General features: G+C 41.9%; 1 protein-coding gene across 1 annotated transcript; it reads right to left on the minus strand.

Annotated features, from left to right (window-relative positions):
- On the minus strand, positions 1-27,993 carry LOC140211856 (dual oxidase maturation factor 1-like). The gene is made up of 8 exons (XM_072282032.1): positions 27,866-27,993; positions 24,516-24,684; positions 18,312-18,369; positions 12,820-12,954; positions 10,127-10,340; positions 7,025-7,239; positions 5,298-5,476; positions 1-1,127 (listed from the first exon to the last, which is right to left on the minus strand). The coding sequence occupies exons 2-8, from the start codon at positions 24,660-24,662 to the stop codon at positions 1,107-1,109; spliced, it is 969 nt and encodes a 322-aa protein (XP_072138133.1). The 5' UTR covers positions 24,663-24,684; positions 27,866-27,993; the 3' UTR covers positions 1-1,106.
- Between the last annotated feature and the right edge of the window lie 2 nt (positions 27,994-27,995).

Genomic DNA, 27,995 nt, shown 5'->3' on the forward strand with positions numbered 1-27,995 from the left:
TTTTTAAACAAATATAAAATTTAAAACATAAACATTCTTAACTTGATTTGTACATTTACAAAGAACAATGTTTAAATCTATTGACAGCTCAGGGAAAGGAATGAAATGTATTATTCTTCATTTTGCACACACAAATTCAATGATTGTAAAAATGTTTATGTGAATCCATTATGTCCTAAGAAACAAAAAAAGGAAACTTGTGCCAGAGATGAATGTGACCACTGAATGTCTCTGCATCCACTGAAGCCACTAAATTGCAAAGCAAATCCTTCCACACTGGTAACAATTGAGAAATATTTCCAGGTACTTTGCATCTGCCTGTCACTTACACTTGCCTGTTCAATCATTTGACAATAGTGACACCTTTCACATTCTACAGGTACAAGACCATAGACCATAAGACATAAGGGCAGAATTATGCCATTTGGCCCATCGAGTCTGCCCCACCATTCCATTATGGCTGATTTATTATCTCTCTCAACCACACTCATCCTGTTTTTGCCCTGTAACCTTTGACCCCTTCACTAATCAAGAACCTATCAACATCTACTTTAAATATACTTGATGACTTGGCCTTCACAGTGTCTGTGGCAATGAATTTCACAGTTTCACTGCCCTCTAGCTAAATAAATTCCTCCTCATCTCAATAGATTCTACAGGAATATCCTTCTATTCTGAGGCTGTGGCCCTCTGGTCCTAGACTCCCCCCCACTATAGGAAACATCCTCTCCACATCCACCCTATCTAGGTCTTTCAATATTTGCTGAGATCCCCATTCATTCTTCTAAACTCCTCAAATGTTCCTCACATTAACCATTCCACTCCCGGAATCACTCTTGTAATATTTAACTCATGAGGTTTGAGTAGTGTAAAGTTCACTTATACCTCACTTTGATGTTGATTTAACACTCAACATTCACCTTGCAGAGGCTGCAATTGTTTTCAACTTTATAGTAAATTAGAAATAAGTTTAAAACTATTAGTGTTTCTCTCCTTCTGCCTAACATCTGAAATTTCAGTTCTGGCACAGATGTGGATTAAAGTCCAAGTGGTAAGTAGATATCAAGTAGATACATATTGGAGACATGGAATCATTCTTCAGCTGATTATACAACACCTTCCATACTCTGAAAACAAAGAACACAAAAACGTGAGTAAGTCATGTGTAATGTTTGAAAGATTAGCAGAGAAAAGTTTTGGAAATTGTTTATAATGGTTGTTGAAATGAAGCAAACAATTGCTTTAAACTTTAGAACATTAATTTCCCAAAGCATGTTATTAGGTTCGTATGAAAGGATCACTGTTTGTTGGGATTGAGGTTTTTATTCTGTGTGTATTAACACTGGAGCTATAATCACGACTGACAAGTTCATTATTATCTTTTCCCATTCTTGTTCATTTTGAGAAGGCTATGGCAAGTTAGATTCTTGCCCCATCCAGTCTGTGCGGTTGGAGAGAATTAAGTGGAACTTCCTATTAAAGGAGGGGTTCCCAACTCTGGGGTCCACAGACCCCCAGCTCAATAGTATTGGTCATAGCACAAAAAAGGCTGGGAACACCTTTCTGAGTTGTGTTCAGACTTGGGTGTGTAATTTGGAAAGCAACCTGGATTTGGTGTTATTCCATTTATTTCTCCATTGGTCTGAGAGATTTAACCTCCTGAAAACCCCAAGCCTTTCTTTAATCAACAAGGCATGTCAGGAGTGCGCTGGATTGTTCTCTGCTTGCCTGGATGCAGGTAGCTACAGCAATGCCCAAGAATGTCGACACTCTCTGGAGGGCAAGTTAGTCTGTTTGATTGACATTCCATCGGCCATATTAAATCTTTATTCCTCCCACCAGTGGCACTCTGACTGCAGAGTCCTCACAACTGCAGATATCAACACAGCTCCCAAACCTGTGACCTCAGTCGCCAAGGATAAGGGCAGAGACAGATGGGACCACCACCACACATGGGCTCCCTTCCAAGTTACACACCATTCCAACAAGAAAATATATTGCCATTCCATTCGACGTGGAAACCATAGAAAGGGTGCAGAGGAGATTTACAAGGAGTGTTGCCTGGATTGGGGAGCATGCCTTATGAGAATAGGTTGAGTGAACTCAGCCTTTTCTCCTTGGAGCGATGGAGGATGAGAGGTACCTGATAGAGGTGTACAAGATGATGAGAGGCATTGATCGTGTGGATAGTCAGAGGCTTTTCCCAGGGCTGAAATGGCTAACACGAGAGGGCACAGTTTTAAGGTGCTTGGAAGTACTGTAGGTATAGAGGAGATGTCAGGTGTAAGTTGTTTTTTTTATTAACGCAGTGAGTGGTGAGTGCGTGGAATGGGCTGCCGGCGACAGTGGTGGAGGCGGAAACGATAGGGTTTTTTGTTTTAAAAGAGACTCCTGGATAGGTACACAGAGCTTAGAAAAATAGAGGGCTATGGGTTAGCCTATGTAATTTCTGAGGTAAGTACACGTTCGGCACAGCTTTGTGGGCCAAAGGGCCTGTATTGTGCTGTAGGTTTTCTATGTTTCTATGATCTAAGTCCTGGAATTTCCCACTTAGCAAAACTGTGGGAGCAACTTCACCAGAAGGATTGCAGTGAAGATGATCGACCCAATATCGTTCATCTTAAGGGTATTACCATGGGTACAATTAGTAGGTTTGCCAGCAACGCACAAGTCCTGAAAGATTATCTTTGAAAAACTTGATAAAGAAAAACTGTCATTTGTTGCCACAGGTGGTGTGGCCAAAGTGCAGTACACATATACTCTAATGAGTCTATATTTGACTCTGCATGTCACTTAGGAAACAGTCCTGTTAAGTTGTTGGAGAACAATCGACTGAAAGAACTCAAAGGGTTGAGCAGCATCTGTGGCAGGGAAGGAATTATGGACATTTTGGGTTATGATGCAAAGATTTGGATCCAAAATCAAATGATTGAATGGCAGAGGGGACTCCTCTTTTTAATGGTCTAAAATGTTGACGATTCCTTTTCCTCTGCAGATACTACTTGACGCACTGACTTCCTCTAGCAGATTGTTTGCTGCTCCAGATTCCAGCATCGGTAGTCTTTTGTAATTCCTGGGTTAAACTCTTAACAACTTGTATTTTAACAGCACTTTGGATGTGTCAGGGCACATCACATGACCATTCTAATATGGCTACATAAAGTGATATCAGGATACTGCCTAAGAGTAGAAATTAGTATTCGGTCCATCATGCCTGCTCCACCATTCCATCATGACAGATTTATTATCCCTCTCAACCCCATTCTGCTGTCTTCTCCCCGTGACTAATCAAGAACTAAACAAACTCCTCCTTAAATATACCCAATGACTTGGTCTATACAGCCGTCTGTGGTAAATCACCACCCTCTGGCTAACAAAGCTGTTCCTCATCTCGACGTCCCTCAATTCTGAGGCTGTGCTCTCTGGTCCTAGACTGTGCCACTATTGGAAACATCCACTCCATGTGCACTCAATCCAGAACTTTCAGTATTCAATGGGTTTTAATTAGATTCCCTCCCCTCCCATTCTTCTAAACTCCAGCAAGTACAGGCCCATGCTATCAAATGCTACTCATATGTTAACCCTTTCATTCTGGGATCATCCTCTGGACTCTCTGCAATGCCAGCACATCCTTTCTCAGATGAGGGACCCAAAACTGCTCACAATACTTCAAGTGCGATCTTATAATGCCTCAGAATTACATCCTTGCTTTTGTATTCTAGTCCTCTTGAAATTAATGTTAACATTGCATTTGCCTTCCTTACTAATGACTCAACCTGCAAATTCACCTTTGGGAATCCTGCATGAGGGCTTCCAAGTCCCTCCGCAACTCTGATTTTTGAACTTCCTCCTCATTTACAGAATAGTCCGCAACTTTATTCCTTCTGCTAAAGCGTGTGACCATGCACTTCTTTACATTATATTCCACCTGCTACTTATTTACCCATTATCCCGATCTGTCAAAATACTTCTGCAGGCACCCTGTTTCCTCAACACTGCCTGCCCTTCCGCCCATCTTGGTATATTACGGAAACTTGGCCACAAAGACATGAATTTCATCATCCCTATATTCTCTCTTCAGGACCTCCTCCCTTTTCCCACCTATGTTGTTGGTACCAATATATACCAAGACTTCTGGCTGTTCGTCCTTCCCCTTTAGAACGCCATGGATCCAATCCAAGATATCCTTGACCCTAGCTCCTGCAGGACAGCATATCATCCGTAGGTCTCTTTCACATCCACACAATCTGCTTTCTGCTCCTATAATTATGGAACCCCTGTCACAACTGCACTCCTCTTCTTCTCCCGTCACCTTCCCTTCTGGGCCCACAGAACCAAACTCAGTGCCAGAGAACTGGTCACTGTGGTCTCCCCATGGCAGGTCATTCCCCCTAGTATCGAGGGGGAATGGCTACAGGGGTACTGTACGCTGCTTATTCCCTTTCTCTCTCCTGACGGTCACCCAGGTACCTGCCTCCTGCAACTTAGGGGTGACTACGTCCCCGTAGCTCCTAGCTACGATCTCCTTATTCTCCTGTATGATCCAAAGGTCATCAAGCTGCAGTTCCAGTTCCTTAACATGGTTTCTAAGGAGCTGCAGCTCAATGCTCTTTCTGCAGATGTAGTTATCGGGGAGACTGGCGGTGTCCCGAATTTCCCACATCACACTCAGGGAACATACCACTGCCTCCGGATCCATCCTCAGTGCACTAGCTATGTACTAGCAGAAAAGAAAGTTACTAGAAACTTTCTTACTTACTTAAAAGCTTCACCTGTCCTTGTGCAAGCCTGTTCTTGCCTAAGCCTGTTGAGCCAAAGCCGGACCACTAACAATGCCTCACTCCAACAACAGCAGCTCTGCTTACACCTTTTCTTTTTATTGGCTCAGCACTAATTGCTGCCCGTCAAGAAAAAAAGCTGAAAAGTTCCCGAGCTCTTTTTAAACCTCACGCTGTGTCACCAATGAACGACCTTTCGCGCTGATTGCCGCCTGCTGAGGGATGAATGACGAGGACCTTGGTTACAAGTAAGTTACAGGGGAGCATCTTAAAGGAGGGGGGCACAAGAGATTCTGCATGTGCTGGAGCAACTCACACACATAAAATGCTGGAGGAATTCAGCGGGTCAGGTAACATCAATAGAGGGAAATGGAGAGTTCATATTTTGGGACAGGGCTCCTCATCAAGACTGAGAGTGGGGGGGCTCAGAGGTTTAGGGAGAAAATTCCAACTGAAGTCCACTGGTATGATACAAGTGTAGCATGGAAATCTCAGAAAAGTGTATGGTCTAGTACTTACTTTCAGTTGTACACCATTGGTAGGCTTGTTTTCCTCCTGGTAGCTGTTAATATAATAATGATCCATCATTACGTCTTCATCGTTGTTATCCTCATTTATTTGAAATACTCTGCTCAAGATCTTTGGAGCAAAGAAGCTCAGCACAATGATGGTTGTTCCAATGAGTAAAGTCAACAATGCTGTGATAATAGAAAGAGAAGAGATAAACTGCTTTAAACTTTTCAAATTTCTGTAATTCTGTATAAAAGTTTCACAAAACATTGAATAATTCTCTCTCTGCTGCAGAGAATCTTGTGGTGGTGGGTTTCTCTTTAACCTCAGACATGAACCAACCTCATGTCCGGTCTTGGTTACCAACGGCCAGGACCCATCATTTCCCCAATCCTGATTGGCTGGCCATTAGGCAGGCTCAGGGTGAAAGTTTTCCAGGCCCAAACAAATACTTTACCAACATTGGCTCTCCCATTTCAATTGGCCATCCTATTTCCATACTGAGAGGTCTGTCCATGGCCTCCTCCACTGCTACAATAAGGCCAAACTAAGGCTGGAGAAGCAACACCTCATATTCTGTCCGGGTAGCCTACAACCCAATGCAAAGAATATCAATTTCTCTAACTTCTGGTATTTATTCTCCCATGCCCACTTCTCTTTTTTGCTACCTTCCTTTCTGGTCACTCCCTCAGTCCTTCTCTTCTCCTTACTTGTCTGTCACATCCCACTGATGTCCTTTCTCCTTCCCTTTATTCCACATTGCACTGTCCTCTCCTATTAGAATCTTCCTTCTTTAGCAATTTAGCTCCTCCACTTATCACCTTAAAGCTTCTTACTTCATTCCCCCCCCATCCCCCCTTTCTCCTCTGCCCACCAATTCACCTTCTCCCTCACCCGTTTTCACCTATCACTTGCCAGCTTGCACTGCTCCCCCTCTCCCCTCCTTATTCTGGCTTCTTCCCCTTCCCGTCCAGTTCTGAAGCTTGAAATGTTGACTGTATTCCCCTCCATAGATGCTGTCTGACCTGCCAAGTTCCTTCAGCATTTTGTGTGTGTTGCTTTACTACCCATGGAGAAGAACTTGCTACCTCACTCTGGCCTGCCCCACCCAGTTCTTTGTTAAAATAGCTCAGAAACTGGTTTTCCTTGAAAAATTGTCTTGAGGCAAGGTTGTGTACGTGTTTCGGTACAAGAATAAACACTGAATTCCACATTTGTTGACAGTCAGCCTTGTTACCTCACATTTCCAGTTTCAGTATTTTCTTCTTTCTTGTTATTTGTCTCCCATGTGGACCTTCTCCTGGCATATCTTTTATTTTTTAGTAACTCTCACCCACTCTCCCTCAACTGATTCCATCATTTTAATTGTTCATTATCACTGGTCTTCATCACAATGGCTGCCTTGCCCAGTGGCAGTTTTCTAGCATTTCCAGTTATTCTGGCAACAAGAATGAAAGCTTTCCTCTCTTCCTTCCCTTGCTCCCATGGTCCACACTCTTCTCCTATCAGATTCCTTCTTGTTCAGCCCTTTAGCTTTTCCACCTATCACCTATCTTTTTACTTCATCCTCCCACTCCCTCACCCACCTCCCTCCTCCATCCCTTCTATCACCTGCCAGCTTGTATGTCTTCCTCTCTCCCCTTCTTTTTTATTCTGGCTTCTTTCCCCTTCTTTGATACTCTTACTAATCAAGAACCTCTGCTTTAAATGCACCCATCGGCTGGGTTGGTGCTCACCTGTTGCCAATGACAGCCAAAAGGATGGGCCAAGAGCACTTTCCAGCTTCACTTGGTCAAACTGAATAGCACAGAGTGGTGCCTTCCTTGTTGTGCCAAAGGAGATGACTGAAAATATCATGAAGAAACCAGATACCAGCGTCATATAGGCTCCATATAAAAGGACATTGATCCACAGCAGGATATTGGCCAGCATCCAAGCAACAAGGGCAACCCTGGGAAGGAAGAGAAATAAAAGAAATTTACACCTTTAATAATTAACTTAATAACATACATCTTTCTTTTGTACAACTTGGAACAAAGGAGTTAAGCATGGCATGGTAGTATAGTGCAGCAGCTGGCACAATGCTTTACAGTGCCAACGACTGGAAGATGGGCTTCACTTTCTGCTCCTGCTAGTAGGGAGTCTGTATGTTTTACTGGTGACCATGTTGGTTTCCTCCAGATGTTTCCGTTTCCTCCCACATTCCAAAAAAAAAACACGAGGGTTAGGGTGAGTAAGTTGTGGACGTGCTCTCTTGGTGTGGAAGCTTGGCAACTCTTGTGGGCTGTACACAGCATATCCTCGGACTGTTTTGACCGTTCATGCAGACGATACATCTGCTTCTATGTTTTCATGTACATTGACAAAATAAGCAAATCTAATCTTTAAAATAAAGTTTGGTTTTAAGGAGCCCCTTCCAAATCTCCAGGGTCACAGCACCCAAAAAGCAATAAAGTGCAGTAGAGTAGTGATTAGTGCCACACTTTTACAGAGCCAGCGATCCGGGTTCATTTCGCACTGCCCTCTGCAAGGAGTTTGTACACTCTCCCTGTGACTGTGTGGGCATCTTCTGCATACTCTGGTTCCCTTTCACATTCCTAAAAGACGTATAGGTTAGATTAGTTGTGGGCATGCTAAGTTGGCGCCAGAAGCATGATGACGCTTGTGGGCTGCTCCCCGCACATCACAAAAGGTGCTGCAAATAGCACATTTCACTGTTTCAATGTAACAAATAAAGCTAACCTTTTCTCTTTCAATTGTAAGGGTTAGATTCACTGTTTTCTCAAATATTTAATCAAGGCTTCTAAAGTTACTTATTAAAGGTGATTCATCGTTACTTAACGCCGTGAACTTCACAGTCATATTGAATTCAATTAAGTGATGCGCAGCCAATAGGCTCCCTTCACAACACTTCCAGCTCTGTCACATTTATTCCAAGTTTCTGATCTTCCGATAATGGCCAAATCTTTCCTGCAGGTTAGGCCTGTGTGCTTAGTAATTGTTTGTCCATAATTTGTTGCTTAATTTAGACCCAAGGTGCACATAAAGTGCTAGAGGAACTCAACAAATCAGGCAGAATCTACAGAGGGGTTTAAACTGTTGATGTCTTGGACCAAGTTCCTTCATCAGGATTGGAAAGGACGGCGAAGCCAGAATAAAAATGTAAGGGAGGGGCCTATTTCTGTTTTGTGTTACACAATGACTCCATGATTCTATATTACTTGTTACCATGTGAAAATGCATGTCCTCCTTGCCAATGCTAGTTTGGATTTTGCCAGAACCTTTCAGCTCCAAACCACATGCTGTTTCTGGCTGAATTGAAGGTGGTGATGAGACAGCATATAGGAAGGAGACTGAAAATCACCACCACCAGTTTCAGGCACAGTTATAAACACAAGTCTTATAGACCAGTGGTCCCCAACCACCGGGCCGCGGATCGGTACCGGGCCGCAAAGCATGCGCTACTGGGCCGCGAGGAAATGATATGATTTGGCGATAGAAGTCAGCTTCACCTTTCTTCATTCCTCATCACGCACTGTTGAGCCATTATGCATGCAAGGTCATTACCCGCGCGTCATCCATGTCAGCGCGGGAAGATCAACTCCTCGAGCTTGCAAATGACAGCGGGCTGAAAAATATGTTTGACATAACATCTCTGCCGGCATTCTGGATCAAAGTCAAGGCTAAATATCCTGAGATAGCCAGGAAAGCACTGAAAACGTTGCTTCCATTTCCAACATATCTCTGCAATGAATGCAACGAAAACCAAATTGCGGAATAGACTGGACATAAGGAACTCCCTTCGAGCATCGCTGTTTCCCATCACCCCTCGATGGCACCGTCTTGTTGCAGGGAAACAAGCCCAGGGCTCCCACTGATTCAGTGATATTGGTGTGTTGCAATGATTTTATATGTTCATACAGGGAAAATATGTGCTGTGTGTTTAATATCCAAACGTTACTTAAAATGTTATGATGCTATTGACTTATATAACCATATAACAATTACAGCACGGAAACAGGTGATCTCGGCCCTTCTATTCCGTGCCGAACGCCACTCTCACCTAGTCCCACCGACCTGCACTCAGCCCATAACCTTCCATTCCTTTCCTGTCCATATACCTATCCAATTTTTCTTTAAATGATAATATTGAACCTGCCTCTACCACTTCTACTGGAAGTTCGTTCAACACTTACTTCAAGCTCCCCTGTCCTCCCCTGAAAATTGACTTATCACTATATTCATGCAAGGAAAATATGCGCTGTGTGTTTAATATTAAATTCATTAGATAAACCCTTTTAGAAACGAAATTGAGTGTATTAGCCACTTATCACCTATATTCCGATCGTGATTAACACCACACCCCCACCCCCATATAGAATCACCAAAAACGATTTATAGAAAAAATTGGCATGTACGTGCATGCGCAAACCACGAATGCACACTGGTGCCCATGCAAGGCTTCATGGTCATTGTAGTCTCCCTGGGTAAACAACGTATTTGACTGCTACTCTTGTCCGTTGGCAACCCTACCCGCCCCCCTGGTCAGCTGGTCCGCAAGAATATTGTCGATATGAAACCAGTCTGCAGTGCAAAAAAGGTTGGGGACCCCTGTTATAGATAAGACTTTTCCTTCTCATCTGGTTTCACCAATCACCTGCCAGAATGTATTTCTTCCCCCCCCCCGTCTTATTCTTGTTTCTTTCCCCTTCCTTTCCAGTCTTAATGAAGAGTCTCAGCTGAAATGTTAACTACTTATTCCCCTCCCTAGCTGCTGCTTGACCTGCTGACTTCCTCCAGCATTTTGTGTGTGTTCTTTGCTTTGTTGTGTAACTTACCACATTGTAGCTGAGGCATATGTACCAGAGACCTTGTACTGTGCATAAACACCACAGGGGCTGTTTGGAGTGAACTTTTCTGCCACATACAAGATTGGATCTGGAAGACCTCTCTCCAGCCCCTTGTGATACTCGTTTTCATAGCTTTTTCCATTCATCCACAAAAATTCTTCATTGTAATTGATAGTTTCATTCAGCTGGTTTTGAGGGAGCCCTGCAAGAAAATTATCAGGAGATATTGAATAACCTCATTGTTCCCTTGAGGTTTAGCCTTATGACGAACAGATTACTTCCCTGAAATGTGATGGAAGCAAGTAAGAGTTTGTCTACAGTACTGGTCATTCCTAAATACACTCAGTGGCCACTTTATTAGATACACGTGTATACCTGCTCATTAATGCAAATATCTAATCGGCCAATCATATGGCAGCAACTCGATGCGTTAAAGCATGCAGACATGATCAAGCTGTTTAAATGTTGTTCAGATCAAACATCAGAATGACAAAGAAATGTGATCTAAGTGACTCTGACTGTGGAATTATTGTTGGTGCCAGATGGGGTGGTTTGAGTATCTCAGAAACAGTTGATCTCCTGGGGTTTTCAGTCTCTAGAGTTTACAGAGAATTGTGTGAAAAACAAAAACAAAACATCCAGTGAGTGGCAGTTCTGTGGGAGAAAATGCCTTGATAATAGAGGTCAGAAGAGAATGGCTAGACTGATTTAAATTGGCATGGAAGTGACATTAACTTAAATAACCATGCACTACAACAGTGGCGAGCAGAAAAGCATCTCAAAATGCACAATATATTGAACCTTGAAGTGGATGGACTACAGCAGCAGAAGACCATGAACATACACTCAGTGGCCACTTTATTAGGTACAGGAGGTTTCCAATAAAGTGATGAAAGGTGATGACTGAGTACATATCCTTCTCTATACATTCCGAGTGATTATGCAAACTCTTCTATTTAATGAAATGTATTTAAATTTTCTCTCTGCTTGTATGTCATTAATGCAAAACTCCTGGCCGTTGAGCCAATTATTAGTAAGTTCAACACTTAAATTTAAACAAACTAAAATTAAAATCCAGTTTGAAAAACCATTAATTAGCTACATCCATCTCTGCTGCCACGTCCTACATCATGCCACGGGCATTTCACTCATGTGTGCTGTCTCCACTGACAGATTAAAGAATAGCTTTATTTGTCACATGTACATTGAAACATCAAAACATACAGTGAAATGCATTGCTTGTGGCAACGACCAACATATTAGGGATGTGCTGGGGTTTGCCAGCAAGTGTCGCCACACTTCTGATGCCAGCATAGTATGCCCACAATTTAGTAATCCTGACCCTAAGCTAACGTTGAAATGTGGAAGGAAACTGGATTGCTGTCACAGAGGGAACGTACAAACTCCTCAAAGACAGCAGCAGGAATTGAACCCCGATCTTACAGCTGGCAGTGTAAAGAGCTGCACCAGCTGCTGCCCTAATGTGCTGCTCACCTGGCACTTGACTCTATTAATGAACTATCACGATTTTTAAGATTCTTGATTTCAACACATTCCATAGCCTTACCCTTCACACCTCCTCCACAATTACAGCCTTATCCCTGCCTCTCTAACCTTGGGCCCTTAAATGTTTTTGAACTTAATCACTCTACCACTGGCAGCAGGAGCCTTGGCTGCCAGGCACCGAAATTGAACTCCCTCCCTAAACCTTTCCCTCTCTCTCAACTCTTCCAAGGTCTTGCTTAAGACTTGATAAACTTTTGGTGTCGTAAGTAGCTTATTGTCATATTTGATTGATAGCATTCTTGCAAAGCACTTTGAGATAATTTTCAATGTTAAAGGTAAGAGTTGTTATTCCTTGGCTTAGACTGAGAATGCTGGCCATTGGAACTCCTTTGTTAGGTCTTGTTGATAGATTCCATTCCCTCAGAAGAATTTTACATTAATCTGACATCTTTCATTCTCAATCTGATTTTTTTTCAAATCCCAGCACACAAATAGTCAGATTTATTGAATTCACTTTTGCAATTTGCTCTGGAATTGTTGTCGAAGCATTAGGATGTTTGTCCCTCCAAATCCACACCAGCTTTCCTTAGAGCAACTTCAGCTTTCTCTTTCCCTTGCTCTTTCCTCACAGCCCTGTTTATGCCTATCAGATTTCAGAGAAGTTTATTGTCATATACAGCAGGGTGCAATGGAATTCTTTGCTTGCATGAAACTTCTGAAATCACCTTCTTCCACCACTCTCGCAGGTAGTGAGTTTAAGTAATATTTTAAAATCCAGAACAGACCCTTCTGGCCCAACAAGTCACACCACTCAGCTGCCCACCTATTTGACCTTAGCCCAATCACAGGACGATTTACAATGACCAATTATCCTACTAACCAGTATATCTTTGGACTGTGGGAGCGGGTGAACATATGAACTCCTTACAGAAGGCGTCAGAATTGAACTCCAACACGCCGAGCATCAATTTTCACCTGTCTCCCCCCTCTGAGTTTTACCAATCACTTTGAACCTCTGCACTGACCCAAAGCACCCAGTCTTCACACCATTGGTTAATAGAAACTGTTTCTCTCTGTCAACTTTCATTAAACCCATCAAAATTTTGTGCCAAGCCTGGGTTCCTGATCTAATATCACAGTCATTCTCGGCAGACAAGGAGGTACAGAAGCCCTACCTTTTAGGGTTATATTTACTCCTGACAATCCAACGTGAAGCCCGACTTCTGCCTTGACATTCGTTCTGCTGAATGATTTATACGTTGTGTTCACTGTGGCAAATCCTCTTTCCCAGTTTGTGGTGAAATTAACAACTGCAAGAGAAATAAATGATATGATTGAAGTCCCCCATCATTCATGAAAAAAATTCTTCAAAGTCAAGTTTATTGTCAGATGCACAAGTCTATGTGTGCACAGGTGCAATGAAAAACTTACTTGTAGCAGCATCACAGGCACATTGCAGCAAATAAGCAGTATACACAAGAAAAACATAAATTTAACATAAATTATGTGCAATTTTTACAGGAAAGGACACAATTAGAATAAAAAGAAAGTCCATTTTAGTGTAAAACGGACATTGTAGCGATCAGGGTTTTGCTCGTTGGTTCAGGGATGAAAGTGGCTGTTCTTGAACTTGGTGGTGTGGGATTTCAGGCTTCTGTACCTTCTGCCTGATGATAGCTGTGAGAGATGGCATCAGTAGTCCTGCTTCATTGGATCGTAACTGACCAACATGCCAAGGAGGTTCTAATCTAAACCAAGGTGTGATTTTGTGTTTCTCTATTTTACTTCCAAGTCATCATGATTATGCTTGGAGATTTTCTGTCATTAGCTGGAAATACACCAAGTCGCAGTTTCCTTCCTGCCAGATTTCTCAGGCACCTGAATTCAACAGTGTCGCTCTAACTGCTACCCTACTGCGGCACCCTGTGGGTTAGGGCCTTAGCCTCTAGAGTGTAGGAGAATCAGCGGAGATGTGATAGGGGTATACAAAATTATGAGAGGTATCGTTAGGGTAAATGCGAGCAGGCTTCTTACATGGCGGTTGGGTGAGAAAAGAACTAATGGTCGTGGGTTAAGGGTGAAAGGTGAAATTCTTAAGGGGAACATGAGGGGGAACTTCTTCACTCAGAGGGTGGTGAAAGTGTGGGAATGAGTTGCCAGTGGGAGTATGGATGCAGGCTCAATTTGAACATTTAGGAGAAATTTGGATAAGTACATACTGTGTAGCTATCCAAATTTCTGTACATACTGTAGATGGGAGTGGCAGGGAGAGATGTGATTCGGGTGCAGGTCGATGGGACTAGGCAGTTTAGTAGTATGGCATAGATTAGATGGGCTGAAAGGCCTGTTTACGTGCTGTAGTGCTCTGTGATTCCCATTCATTCAACCTGTAAAAGTGTTGTGTAAAGTATAACATTTTGCCTGGCTGCTTATACTTAAGCCTTGCATATTCATTATGTAAAAATAACTGTTCCTTTATCATTTGTGCAAGGATTTTTTGTTGTTAGTTCGGTAAACTTGAAGTTAATTTTCACAGATGCCTGCAGCTGATCACTGGGTTTATCTGCTGCCCTCTCCTGGAAACACATGTTACTGTATACAGTAATACCTGTCTAATACTCCACACCATATGAGTGATATTGCTGTGTTTTTACTGTGGAAAGGAGATGTGCCTAATTATTAAGCTGGGGATTTCCCAGAGGCACATTTCTCCCGAAATTGTGAATTTCCTTTTATAAAGTATACTTTTAAGATATTATATAATTGTTTTTATTTTTAGGCTGAATTTCCCCTCGAGTCTAGCTACTGTGGTATGCTGTGACGTTACAGGAACAGGGCTGAACAATTTACATCACTTGAAAAAGTCTGCAAAACTACTTATGTATTGTGGAGGCTTTCAGCATTGAAGAACTTGGACTAACACATTGCGCTTTTTGTTTCAACTTTGAAGCCACTGTTTCCTTTTCTTTTGTTGCAAGTTAGTGGAGGCATAGAGTCATACAGCACAGAAAAAGGCCCATTGCCCCATCTTTCACATGCCAACTAAGATGCCCATCTAAACTGGTCTCACAGGGTGCCGCAGTAGTGTAGCAGTTAGAGCGACATTGTTACAGTTCAGGACAACCTGAAGTTCGGAGTTCAATTCTGATGCCATCTGTAAGATTTGTACGTTTTCTCTAGGAACCGCGTGTAATTCCTCCGGGAGCTCCAGTTTCTTCCCACAGTCCGAAGCCATCCTGGTTAGTGGGTAATTCAGTCATTGTAAGTTGTCCTGTGATTAGACAGGTAGGTTGCTGGGTGGTACAGCTTGTTGGGCCAGAAGAGCCTGTTCTGCGCTGAATCTCTAAGTAAATTGGCCTATATCCGCCCTATATCCCTCTAAGCCTTTCATCCAAATGTCTTTTAAATACTTTTAAAATTTATTTTAGATCTGGTATGACTGAATACACTTTGTGCTCGTGACACTAGCCCAACCTGAAGATTCATTGGTTCTAAGAGAATCCAATGAATGAAAAACATACAAATATATTTTTTCCGGGGGTTCAGTGCTCAAGCCTGCTCCACCATTCCAACAGATCATGGCTGACTATAATCTCAACTCTGCTTTGCCATCCACCCTCGATAACCTCTTGTCTGCCAGTAATCTAGCAACCTCTGCCTTAGAAATATATGAATTGTTGCAGTTAGTTAACATGGACAAGAGGTTAATCCTAATATTATCCATGTTTCTTGTTTAAGTGCAGTAATTCCTGGGTCTGAGAGAAATAAACATAAGACCATAGGACCATTAGCCCAGCAAGTCTACTGTACCATTCCATCATGGCTGATTTATTATCCCCCCCTCAACCCCATTCTCCTGCTATGCTTCTATTAGTGGGAGAACGTTGAATGAGGGGACATAGCTACAAGGTTGGAGAGATGTTATTTAAAACTGGCATGCACAGGAAACCTTTCTCACAGCCCTGTTCCTGTGATGAATCCCTTTAAGTCTTTACTCCAGAAGGTTGTTGAGGCTAGGTAACTGGTGATATCCAGAGGACGTAGGTACACTTTTGGAAGGTTAGGAAATTAAGGAACATTGGGAATTGGCACAGATAAAGGGACAAGGCCCAGGGACAGATCGGGGCCATCTCAATGGTCCGAATGAGCTATTCCTGCTCCTATTTTCTTGTGCCCTGGGTTTGCCTAAACAGAAATACTGAGTTAATTCTTCACCAGTTCCCTCCCCCCGCCACCTCCACCTGACTGCTGCTCTCACTGTTAACCTGGATCCCTTTCAGAAGGGGAACCCCAACACACAGCACCGCACCAACACGGGGTTAGAGAACCCATACTTTGAACAGATGACAAATCATCAATAGAACATCATTCTATTCCACAGCAAGTGACAGCATATCAGTTAGTTAATTTCAACAACCCCATGAGCCGCGAGGTAATGTTGCATATTTATAAAACCCTAGTTAGACCACACTTGGAATACTGTGTTCAGTTCTGGTCACCTCATTATAGAAAGGATGTAGGAAGTTTAGAGAGGGTGCAGAGGATATTTTCCAGGATGCTGCCTGGATTAAAGAGCATGTTTTAGGAAGATAGGTTGAGCGAGCTAGGGATTTTCTCTTTCGGTCAAAGGAGGATGAGATGAATTGATAGAGGTGTACGAGATAAGGGGCATAGATAGAGTGGACAGCCAAAGACCTTTCCCAGGACGAAAATGGCTAATACAAGAGGGTATAACTTGACGGTGATTGGAGGAAAGTATGGGGGAGATGTCAGAGGTGAGGTTGTTTGTTTGTTTTGGTTTTTTTAACACAAGCAACACATTTCACTATATGTTTTGATATACATATGATAAATAAACTTGAATCTTGAAATATTCACTCTCTCCACTGTGATTACAGGGAGTTCCATCTTCAAAAAGCTCTGCAGATCACTGTTTAAGAAAGGCTCCAAAAATAAACCAGAAAATTATAGGCCAGTGAGCCTGATATCAGTAGTGGGAAAGTTATTGGAAAATATTCTAAGGGACTAGATATATGAATATTTAGATAGACATGGACTGATTGAGGATATTCAGCATGGCTTCATGCATGGTAGGTCATGCCTAACCAATTTTAGAGTTGTTTGAGGAAGTTACCAGGAAAGTTGCTGAAGGCAAGGCAATGAACGTTGTCTACATAGACTTTAGCAAGGCATTTGAGAAGGTCATGGGTTAAGCATGAAAGGTGAAAAGTTTAAGGAGAACATAAGGGGAAACCTCTTCACTCAGAGAGCTGTGAGAGTGTGGAACATGCTGCTAGTGCAAGTGGTGCATGGGAGCTCGATTTCAACACTTGAGAGAATTTTGGATAGGTACATGGATGGCAGGGGTTTGGAAAGCTATGATCCCAGTGCAGGTCAATGGGAGTAGGCAATTTAAATCATTTAGCATGAACTAGATGGGCTGAAGGGCCTGTTTCTGTACATTTCTATGACTCTGACACTATTGTTACACTGCCTGCACCACTGAGACTTGCGATCCCCACCACCGAAAAAGACAAGAAGCCCACTGCTCCAGCTTCACCTCCATACTGACCAGGAAGCATCTCACTGCCCTTTTATCATCAATGGGATTAAATCCTGGCAATTTCACAGCACTGTGGGAGGACTCTCTTCAGCAGGAAAAGAACATCAGTGTGCCTTACTGTGCCAATGTGTGGTTAGTGAACTCATGCAGGCACTCAGATGACAAACAACCATTCGAACCTCATTCCATTCATAGCAAGCAACAGCATACCAATCAATTTCGGCAATCCCACGAGCTGTGAGGTCACATTGTCTTTTTCTTTATTTAGAAATACAGCATGGAAGAGGCCCTTCCAGTCCAAAGAGCCGCACTGCCCAAGGACCACCTATTTAACACCAGCCTCATCACAGGACAATTTACAATGACTAATTAGCCTACTATCCAATGCGCCTTTGGGCTGTGGGAGGAAACTGGAGCACTCAAAGGAACCCCATGCACTAACAAGGAAAATGTACAAACTCCTTACAGACGGTGCTGGAATTGAATTCTGAATTCTGGAAAGCCATGAGCTGTAATGGAGTCATGCTAGCTGCTGACGTTGCATCTCTACAAAACCCTAGTTAGACCACACTTGGCATATTGTATTGTGTTCAGTTCTGTTCACCTCACTAGGGGAGGGATGCAAAAGCTTTAGAGAGGGTGCACAGCTGAATTACCAAGATGCTGCCTGGATTGGAGAACAATGTTTTAAGAAGATAGGTTGAGCATGCTAGAACATTGCCTTCAGCTGCAACGTCACTACTCTGGAATTCCCTCCTTAAACATCTCTATTGCTCTCCCCTCCTATAAGACACTACCTTAAACTTTATCTATGCTACTCCAAAGAGTGCTATTCTTACCCTTGGCCATTAGGCTCTAATGAGTCAACCTGCAGTGGAGAAGTGATAACTCCCCTCCTGTTAGACTGTTTGAAGTAACTTATTTCTTTCTTTTCTTCTAATATTTGTATATCTGTGCACTTGTAATGCTACTGTGACACTGTGATTTCCTTTGGGAATGATAAAGTACCTATCTTTCAACAGACCTCTCAGCCTGCCATATTTTTTGTCTTAAGAGTTGCTACACAATCAATGTAGAGTGACGTTAGCAAGAGTTGATACTCACCGACGATAACAACTCCAATAAAAAAACTTAGAGTTACTTTCATAAACCCATGAAGTCTCTGTAAAATGATCACACAGAGTTTTAGCACAAAATACCATCCACTAACCAAGAATGCAGATGTTACAATGACTGTTCTTTACCAATATATCAATTATAATGTACATGGAAACCAGTAGATTGGTCAAACAAATCTTAGTGATACATTTATTTATTAATTTATGTTTGTTACTACAATGCCATCACACAAGGTCTTTTTTCTTTTTTTCTTTTTAAATCTTTGTATTAATTTTCAAAATTATAAACACAGTAACAAAGTTGATACGAAGAGATTAGAATAATTTTAATAAGCATATACAAAAAGGATTTTAAGTAACATAGGTGTAACAGACTTCCAAAGTCATAATGAAATTAGTCATAAAAAAGAAAAAAAATATATAAACAAAGAAAAACCCCCAAAAGAAAAGGAGGAAAAAAACCCAAAAAGAAACAGAACAAAACAGGTCTAGACCAATATCTTGAATCAGACACGTTCAGTAATGTCGTCAACTCTGCTCTTCTATTCATATAATTTAAGTTAATAAAAAAAAGATTCAGAAAGGTCAAACAAGGTCTATTCCAAACTTCCCTAGTACTGAGGAAGCAGTAAAAGAGTCAACCACATTGGTAGGTCCAAAGATTGTTAAGGTACTATACAATCAATGAAATACCGTGGATAGAATTGGAAAATAATCAAAAAGCCAAAAGGATTGTTGGACTTCATATACAGAGGACAGGAGCAGAAGAGTTATAGAGCAATATAGCACAAATGCAGGCCCTTTGGTCCAACTAGTTCATGCCAACCACATTGCCCACTGAGCTAGTCCTAATTTCCTGTGTTCGGCCCATATCCTTCCAAACCCTACCTCCCTATGTACTTAACCAAGTGCTTCAAAATGTGGACAGAAGATACGTTCAAGTCATAGAAAACATAGCATAGGCCACATGAGAAATACTATAAAACGCAGCTGGCCACCAGATGCAATGGACTTGGTGTCGATTTAGCAGAAAGCTACCGCTAGATCAACACCAAGGTAGCAGAGCGATTGGCGCAATGCTATTACAGCTCAAGGCATTCTGGAGTTCAGAGCTCAATCCTGGTACTGTCTGTAAGGAGTTGGTACGTTTCCTCGTGAACTGCATGGGTTTCTTCCGGGTTCTTCAGTTTCTCCCCACAGTCCAAAAACCTCTAATTAATTCTCCTGTGTTCTATGTGTTATATATCCTTTGTATGTTCTCAGTTCTCTATTAATCTAGTCATAGGTTAAAGACCATGTGGCCACCAAGAATCTTGGGCAGAGTGTCTGCATCCACCTAATTCAGGAAGTGGAGCTCTTACAGAGAATCACACTAACTCTAACGTTGTTGTAGTATACGAAAGCTGCTCATATCAATGGCTTTTATTTCAAGTTAGATAATGTTCAAATAAATAGATTTTTTAAATATTTCAGTTAGAGGAATGGCACAATTAAAGTTTTGTGACTACAATCATTCGTAGCATTTCAAATTAATTACAGTGGATTCCAGTTAGTTAGGACACATCGAGACCAATACGTTTGGCTCCATTAAGCAACTACACCAATTATCTGAATTTTCATGGAAATAGTTAAAAAAGGTATTTTTAAAAAAACAAACTACTGTTTAACTGATTAATAAATTATGTATTGATGTGAATACAGAACCAATTAGAACACTACCAGTATCACGACGTTACTATAAAGCTGTATATTAGTTCATAATGAGTACCGACAGAGGAATATCATCTAGTAAATGCTGGCATAGTGCTCAATTGGTAACTTATCCATTCTTAGCCCCTTAAAACATTGATGTTTAACACTTTTTCCAATAACCAACAATTTTTAAAATTAGTTCCTGACATACAAACATAGAAACCTATAGCACAATACAGGCCCTTTGGCCCACGAAGCTATGCTGAACATGTCATTACTTTGGAAATTGTGTAGGTTTCCCATAGCCCTCTATTTTCCTAAGCTCCATGTACCTATCCAGGTGTCTCTTAAAAGTCCCTATCGTATCCGCCTCCACCACTGTCACTGGCAGCCCATTCCACGCACTCACCACTCTTTATGTAAAAAACTTACCCCAGACATCTCCTCTGTACCTACTTCCAAGCACCTTAAAACTGTGCCCTCTCGTGCTAGCCATTTCAGCCCTGGGGAAAAGACTCAACTATTCACACGATCAATGCCTCTCATTATCTTGTACACCTCTATCAGGTCACCTCTCATCCTCCGTCGCTCCAAGGAGAAAAAGCTGAGTTCACTCAACCTATTCTCATAAGGCATGCTCCCCAGTCCAGACAACATCCTTATAAATCTCCTCTGCACCCTTTCTATGGTTTCCACATCCTTCCTGTAGTGAGGCAACCAGAACTGAGCACAGTACTCCAAGTGGGGTCTGACCAGGGTCCTATATAGCTGCAACATTACCTCTCAGCTCCTAAACTCAATCCCACGATTGATGAAGGCCAATGTACCGTATGTCTTCTTAACCACAGAGTTAACCTGCACAGCAGCTTTGAGTGTCCTATGGACTTGGACCCCAAGATCCCTCTGATCATCCACACTGCCAAAAGTCGTACCATTGATACTGTATTCTGCTATCATATTTGATCTACCAAAATGAACCACCTCACACTTATCTGGGTTGTACTCCATTTGCCACTTCTCAGCCCAATTTTGCATCCTATAACCTCTGACAGCTCTCCATACTGTCCATAACACAGCCAACCGTTGTGTCATCATCAAATTTACTAACCCTTCCCTCCACTTCCTCATCCAGGTCATTTATAAGAATGACAAAGAGTAGGGGGTCCCAGAACAGATCCCTGAGGCACACCATTGGTCATAGACCTCCATGCAGAATATGACCCATCTAAAACCACTCTTTGCCTTCCGTGGGCAAGCCAGTTCTGGATCCACAAAGCAATGTCCCCTTGGATCCCATGCCTCCTTACTTTCTCAATAAGCCTTGCATGGGGTACCTTATCAAATGCCTTGCTGAAATCCATATACACAACATCTACTGCTCAACCTTTAATGTGTTTAGTCACATCCTTAAAAAATTCAATCAGGCTCATAAGGCACAACCTGCCTTTGACAAAGTCATGCTGACTATTCCTAATCATATTATGCCTCTCCAAATGTACATAAATCTTGCCTCTCAGGATCTCCTCTATCAACTTACCAACCACTGAAGTAAGACTCACTGGTCTAAAATTACCTGGGCTATCTCTACTCCCTTTCTTGAATAAGAGAACAACATCTGCAACCTTCCAATCCTCCAAAACCTTTCCTGTCCCCATTGATTATGCAAAGATCATCGCCAGAGGCTCAGCAGTCTTCTCTCTTGCCTCCCACAGTAGCCTGGGGTACATCTCATCTGGTCCCGGTGACTTATCCAGCTTGATGCTTGACATATTTGCACAACACAGAGCTATGCAATCCTTTGCTTTCTTTGAATTTGATAGTGTTGCATGTTTGTAACAAAGGAAACTATCTGACGTGGCACAATAATAAAGCTCTCTTTCACAGGCATTGTAGATATTATCTGCACAAAGTTGTTGAAGCAGATTGAGGGGTTTTGTAGATCTCCTTGCATCTGCACTTACAGTATCAGCACTACCTTTCTCACCGTGTGCTTTCTTGAATTTAATGTACTGCCTGTGTGTCCATTGAGACAACCAACCATCTGTTGCTTTGAAATCTTCGTGACCCAGCTTCTTAGCTAGCTCCTCTGACCTCTGACTTGTGTTTCAACATTGGTGTACACACACACACACTCCTCGTCCAGTTACAATGGAAAACCATTGACTAAGGGCCTCTTCAGCATCTGGATCCTTAATTTCATGATTTCATTTTTGGGATGTTCTCTTTTGTCCCTTGTCCCTTGCGTGATACACATTATTCCCGCAGTTTACCTTGCTGATGTATCAAGCGTGCAATTGTAAATTTCGGCATTTATGTTATCTCTGCCAGTGGACGATAAGTAGCATTGGGCGGATGGCTTTGGTTTGATAGGGTAATACTTTTGGCTAATGTCAAATCTTTTATTGGCAAGAGTTGCAAAAAATTTTAAGTCAAAATAAAAAAAAGAAAATGTTCAAAAATCATTGTTTTTTGAGTTGGCGTCCGTTGGCCCAAATGGACAACATAACACAAGCACACACAACTGTTCGCTCTAAGCATGGTGTAGTGTCTAACGGCCACACAAGTGCTCGTGACCGCCATTGCCTGCCCCAATTAAATGGCATAGTGTTCCAAATAAATGTAGGGAATCCCAGCTATTTTCTCAATTTGTTTTTGTTCTTTAAGTGTTGTCCCAAATAAGCAGCTGCCCTAATTAACCGATGGCCTAATTAACTGGAATCCACTGGGTAAATTTTCAGCAATAGGTCTCTTGTTCCACTTGGAGAAGCTCCCCACTGTTGAGCACATTTACAAGGGCAGCAGAAAGGCCACAAGAAAGCAGGATCCATCATCAAGGACACCCACTGTCCAGGCCACGCTCTCTTCTCAGTGCTACTATTGGGCAGGAGGTATAGGAGCCCTAGGCTCCACCCCAGCAGGTTCAGCAATAGCTATTATCCTACAGTCATCAGGCCCCTGAGCCAACGGGAAAAACTTCACGCACCTCAACTCTGAACTTGCACCTCAACCTATAGACTCACTTTCAAGGACTCTATAAATTACATTCAAAATATTATTTAACTATCCACCCATCATTTGCACAATTTCTCTTCTTTTGCACATTGGGTTTGTTTGTCACTCATTAATTATGTATAGTTTTTTTATGAAGTCTACTGTATTCCTTTATTTTCTTGTAAATGCCTGCAAGAAAATGAATCTCAGAGTATCAAATTGTGACATGCAAGTACTCTGATCATGAATTTACTTTGACTATAAAAATGAAAGGAAACAAAGTCCTTTGAATTAGATTCACATCCTGCCTTGAAATAGCTCAGGGTCTGGGTCAGACTGAGTCAAGGGTTGAGATATCTAAAATAGTTCCACAGTTGGTTGTCCTCCTGATAAGAACATTTGAGGATATAAAATTTGAGTCTTCATTCATCTGGTGCACAGGTACTGAGGCATTCATTGTGCAGTGTCAGACTGGACTTGTAGTATCGTGAGCAGATTTGGATCCCACATCTAAGAAAGGATGTGCTGCTATGAGAGAAAGTCCAGAGAAGGTTCAGGAGAATGATCTCAGGAATTTAAGGGTTAATATATGAGGAGTGTTTGACGATTCTGGGCTGTACTCAGTGGATTTAGAAGAACTGGGGGCGGGGAAGGGAATCTCATTGAATCCTATTGAATGTTGAAAGGCATAGATAGAGTGGATATGGAGAGTATGTTTCCGAGAGTGGGGGAATTTAGGAGAAGGCACAACCTCAGAATAAAAGGATGTCCATTTAGAACAGAGATCAGTAGGAATTTTTTTAGCCGGATGGAATTCATTGCCACAGATGGCTGCAGAGACCAAGTATATTTGAAGTGGAGTTTGATAGGTTCTTAATTTGTAATGGGCATCAAAGGTTATGGGGAGAAGCAAGGAGAATGCGGTTCAGAAGGATAATAAATCAGCCATGATGAAATGGCAAGGCAGAGTCGATGGGCCAAATAGCCTAATTCTGTTCTTATGTCTTATTATGGCATCCAAGTATAGAAGGAAACAGTCCAAACCATCTTAACTCTATGAAATATCTATTCATTGGTCTCAACGTGTTACTCTTTCTGCATAATACATCTTCTCTACTTCCCTTGCAGACCATAATCTCACTGCTTTTCAAAATTAACTTTATCATCTCACAGATTCTTTTAATGAGGTTCATGTTACTCATGACAAACATTTCTGCCTAAAGAAGCAGTTGGTTTGTATTATTTTTATCCAAATTCTTCATTATTTCTTTAATATTAAATCCATATAAATCTTCCCTTAACCAATGACCAGATTTGAGAATCCACCCAATTCAGGTTTCCCAACTTGGGGTCCTCGGACTCCTCGGTTAAATGGTAGGCGTCCATGGCATAAACAAAAGGTCAGGAACCTCTGATCTAAAGCCTTTGATTAAGTAACTCTTCCTTGATAATTCCCAAGTTATTTTTTAAAACAGTGAATAAAACGCCAAACGATACAAGTACTTACTTCAGTTCCACGAATGCCGATAAGTACAATGAGAAAAGCTAGCAGGAAGACTAAAAATATGATAATAACCACAATTTGTATGGTGTTGAACACGACTGGAGCCCGTGCTATTGGATAGAAGGGGTAAAGGCCATCATAAAAGGTCATCTTTGCTGTCTCTAGTGGTTGCCTGGAAATGAATGATATCAATACGAGAATCAGAATCTCTTTATTGCAAGTTCTGAGAAACATACCAGGATTGATTGTGGTTTGCAGCCAAGCATTAAACACAGGACATCATAACAGACAACACAATAGCAGCCAACAAGTTACAAGACAGTAGTGTAAACAGCCATGAGCAATAACAGTTTGATTACGGTCACATGTGCAAATGTCAATAATCAACTTAAAGAAATGTGAGCATATGAATAGACACAAACACAAGGAAATCTGCAGATGCTGGAATTTCAAGCAACACACATAAAAGTTGCTGGTGAACGCAGCAGGCCAGGCAGCATCTCTAGGAAGAGGTACAGTCGACGTTTCTGGCCGAGACCCTTCGTCAGGACTAACTGAAAGAAGAGCTAATAAGAGATTTGAAAGTGGGAGGGGGTGGGGGAGATCCAAAATGATAGGAGAAGACAGGAGGGGGAGGGATGGAGCCAAGAGCTGGACAGTTGATCAAAATGTGGTCGAAAAGTTGAAGAGCCGAAGAAATTACAGATGGGGAGCAGTGAGAGATGGTTTCACTGAACTCCCGTCAAAAAGAAGATTTAAACTTCTTCAGTGTAGCCTTTCAAATCTCTTACTAGCTCTTCTTTCAGTTAGTCCTGATGAATGGTCTCGGCCTGAAACGCCGACTGTACCTCTTCCTAGAGATGCTGCCTGGCCTGCTGCGTTCACCAGCAACTTTTATGTGTGTTATATGAACAGACTCGATAACTATCAACAAAACAAGGAGAGTAGGAAAGACCATTTAACAGACATTGTGCATAGGGACAGTTGGGGTATTACACTGAGTGAGATATTACTGTCACAACAGTGATAACCGTTCAACAAATCACTTCATTACAACAATACAAGGTCAAACAGTAATAGAATGCCTAATAAAGTGTTGCATTTACAGAGGAAGTGAACTTCAGGCAGACAAAAAGGTGCAAAGCCATGACAAATTGTAATGTCGAGAGTCCATTTTATTATACTGGGGGCCATTCAAAAGTCTTATAAAAGCAGGATGGAAGCTGTCCTTAAGGCTGGTGGTAAGTACATAAGGGCACTTATATCTTCTGCCCGAAAGCTTGAGGTGAGTGGGGTCTTTGGTTATAACTCAGACAAGAGAAAATCTGCAGATGCTGGAAATCTGAGCAACACACACAAAATGCTGGAGGAACTCAGCAGGCCAGGCAGCATCGACGAAAAAAGTACAGTCGATGCTTCGGGCTGAAACCCTTCAGGAGAACTCCTGCCAAAGGGTTTCCACCTGAAACGTCGACTGCACTCTTCTCCTATATGCTGGCTGGCCTGCTGAGTTCCTCCGGAATTTTGTGTTGTCTTTGATTATACTGGCTGCTTTACCAAGGCAGCAAGAAAAGTAGACAGAGTCCATGGAAGGAGAACACAAGTTGTTCTGCAGATGCTGGAAATCATGTGCGACACATACAAAATGCTGGAGGAACTCAATAGGTCAGGCAGTGTCTACGGAGGGAAAGCCGATGTTTTGGGCAGAGATTCTTCATCAGGACGCGATCCTTCATCTTTCCCTCCATTGGTGCTGTCTGACTTGCTGAGTTCCTCCAACATTTTGTGTGTGTTTTGTGTACAGAGGGGAGACTCCTTTCTGAGATGAACTGAGCTGTATCCACAACTTTCTGCAGGTTCTCACAGTCATGGGTGGAGTCCAATAAGTGAGCGGATACCGCTTGGATGTAGGGACACTAAGGCAGGTTGCTTTTAATAAGCTGCACTGCTATTTTTGTTACTGGGAGTAATCTTCAAACCACTACCTGAGATGTGTGGAATTTGAAACTATTTATATTGAACCTTTAATTATTATTTTCCTGGTTGTGAATTGCCACAAGGGATAGAGCTTCTGGTCACTATCCTCCCACTGGAAGCCCGGTTGTACTTTTCTGTGACTTCCTCAAGTCTTAGAAAACTATTTGTCACAGGCTGCACAGTTGTCGCAGTAGTTTTAAAAGTCAAATGGCAAGTTCAAATAGTTAACCTTGGTTCTAATCAAGTTGTGATGATGTTGTACATTAGGTTACAAGCTCTTTAACCATTATACTTGTACCATTATAACGATAAATAAATTCAATAAATGCCTAGGCAAACTGCATAGATGTTAAACTGCATCTCAGGTTCTTGACTGGATAAGTTTAAAGTTAGCAAATACGTTGGAGGGAGAGAGATAGAAAGATTAAGTCTCCATCGTCTCTGCCTAACCTATAGAATGTTTCCAGGATTTTTAAAGAGGCAAATGTCCCGGAGTTCAGCAAAGAAGTGTAACATGTTTGGAGAAGTAAATCTTCATGCAGTTTGATCTTGACAGAGTTAAACTGGCCACCTGCAATATTTCTGTTTTATTACATTAGATGATTTATTCACAAAGGGTTGTGCTTCTGACCATGGATAATGGGACCCATAAGTTTTACTTTCTACTCTGTAGCGTTCAGCGGATCTCCAGTTACAGCTATACAAAATGAAAGAACGGTCGATGTTAAATATGTAAAATAAGACTATAAGATAAACCAGGCAGCGACTCAAGAAGTCTGCTCACCACAAATTTCGTGAGGGATTATAAGGGACACGGTAATGATTGCTGGCTTTCCCATCGACACCCGAATCCCAAGTATTATTAAAGTAGGCTCTTCCTTCATTCAAAACACACAAAATGCTGGAGGAATTCAGCAGGCCAGGCAGCACTTTGTGTGATTACCTCGTTTGTGATTGTCTTCCTTCACTCAAGCTGCCCAGCTTGTCGAATATTCACTCTACATTCTCCAGTCCTGTTTTTATTCAATTTAAGAACGCGTCGTTTTCAATGAGCGGGTGGCTAGTATAAACCTGTGTTTTATTATATCTTGATTTTCGCGAGAACTATTCTCATAGACATTCCACAGTTAATCTGCGCAGCGAGGAGCCCCGAGACCTTCAAAATCAAACAGCATAACACTCATTTCTCCATCACGTTATACTCTTTTGTTGAACTTCTTCGGGACATTTGCCTCTTTAAAGTATCATTAAACTATTTATATACATTATTCATTTCATTTTACCAAACAAGATCCTCGTGAAATACAATATTACTGAGTGCAAGACAATAGTTTTTCGTTTTCTCGTTATATCTACGTTCATAAACAGACACTCACCTGGCTTTAGCAGAGAAAACGCTTTCAGTATGAACAAGAGGTAGCTTTCCTTGGCAGCTTCGCCGCACGATTTCGGAGTTATTTTATAGTCATTCGTTCCCCTATCCTTTAGAATTATGCAAATATTGTT

Source organism: Mobula birostris, chromosome 18, assembly GCF_030028105.1.
Source record: "Mobula birostris isolate sMobBir1 chromosome 18, sMobBir1.hap1, whole genome shotgun sequence".
In the NCBI taxonomy this organism is placed as follows: domain Eukaryota; kingdom Metazoa; phylum Chordata; class Chondrichthyes; order Myliobatiformes; family Myliobatidae; genus Mobula; species Mobula birostris.

Coding starts and splice junctions, on each gene's coding strand:
- LOC140211856 (XM_072282032.1), bottom strand. CDS start 24,662: ATGACCTTTTATGATGGCCTTTACCCCTTCTATCCAATAGCACGGGCT. Junction 10,341..12,819: donor AGTAAATATAACCCTAAAAG/GTAGGGCTTCTG, acceptor ATTTTCTTGCAG/GGCTCCCTCAAAACCAGCTG. Junction 5,477..7,024: donor TTGGCTGTCATTGGCAACAG/GTGAGCACCAAC, acceptor CTATTATCACAG/CATTGTTGACTTTACTCATT.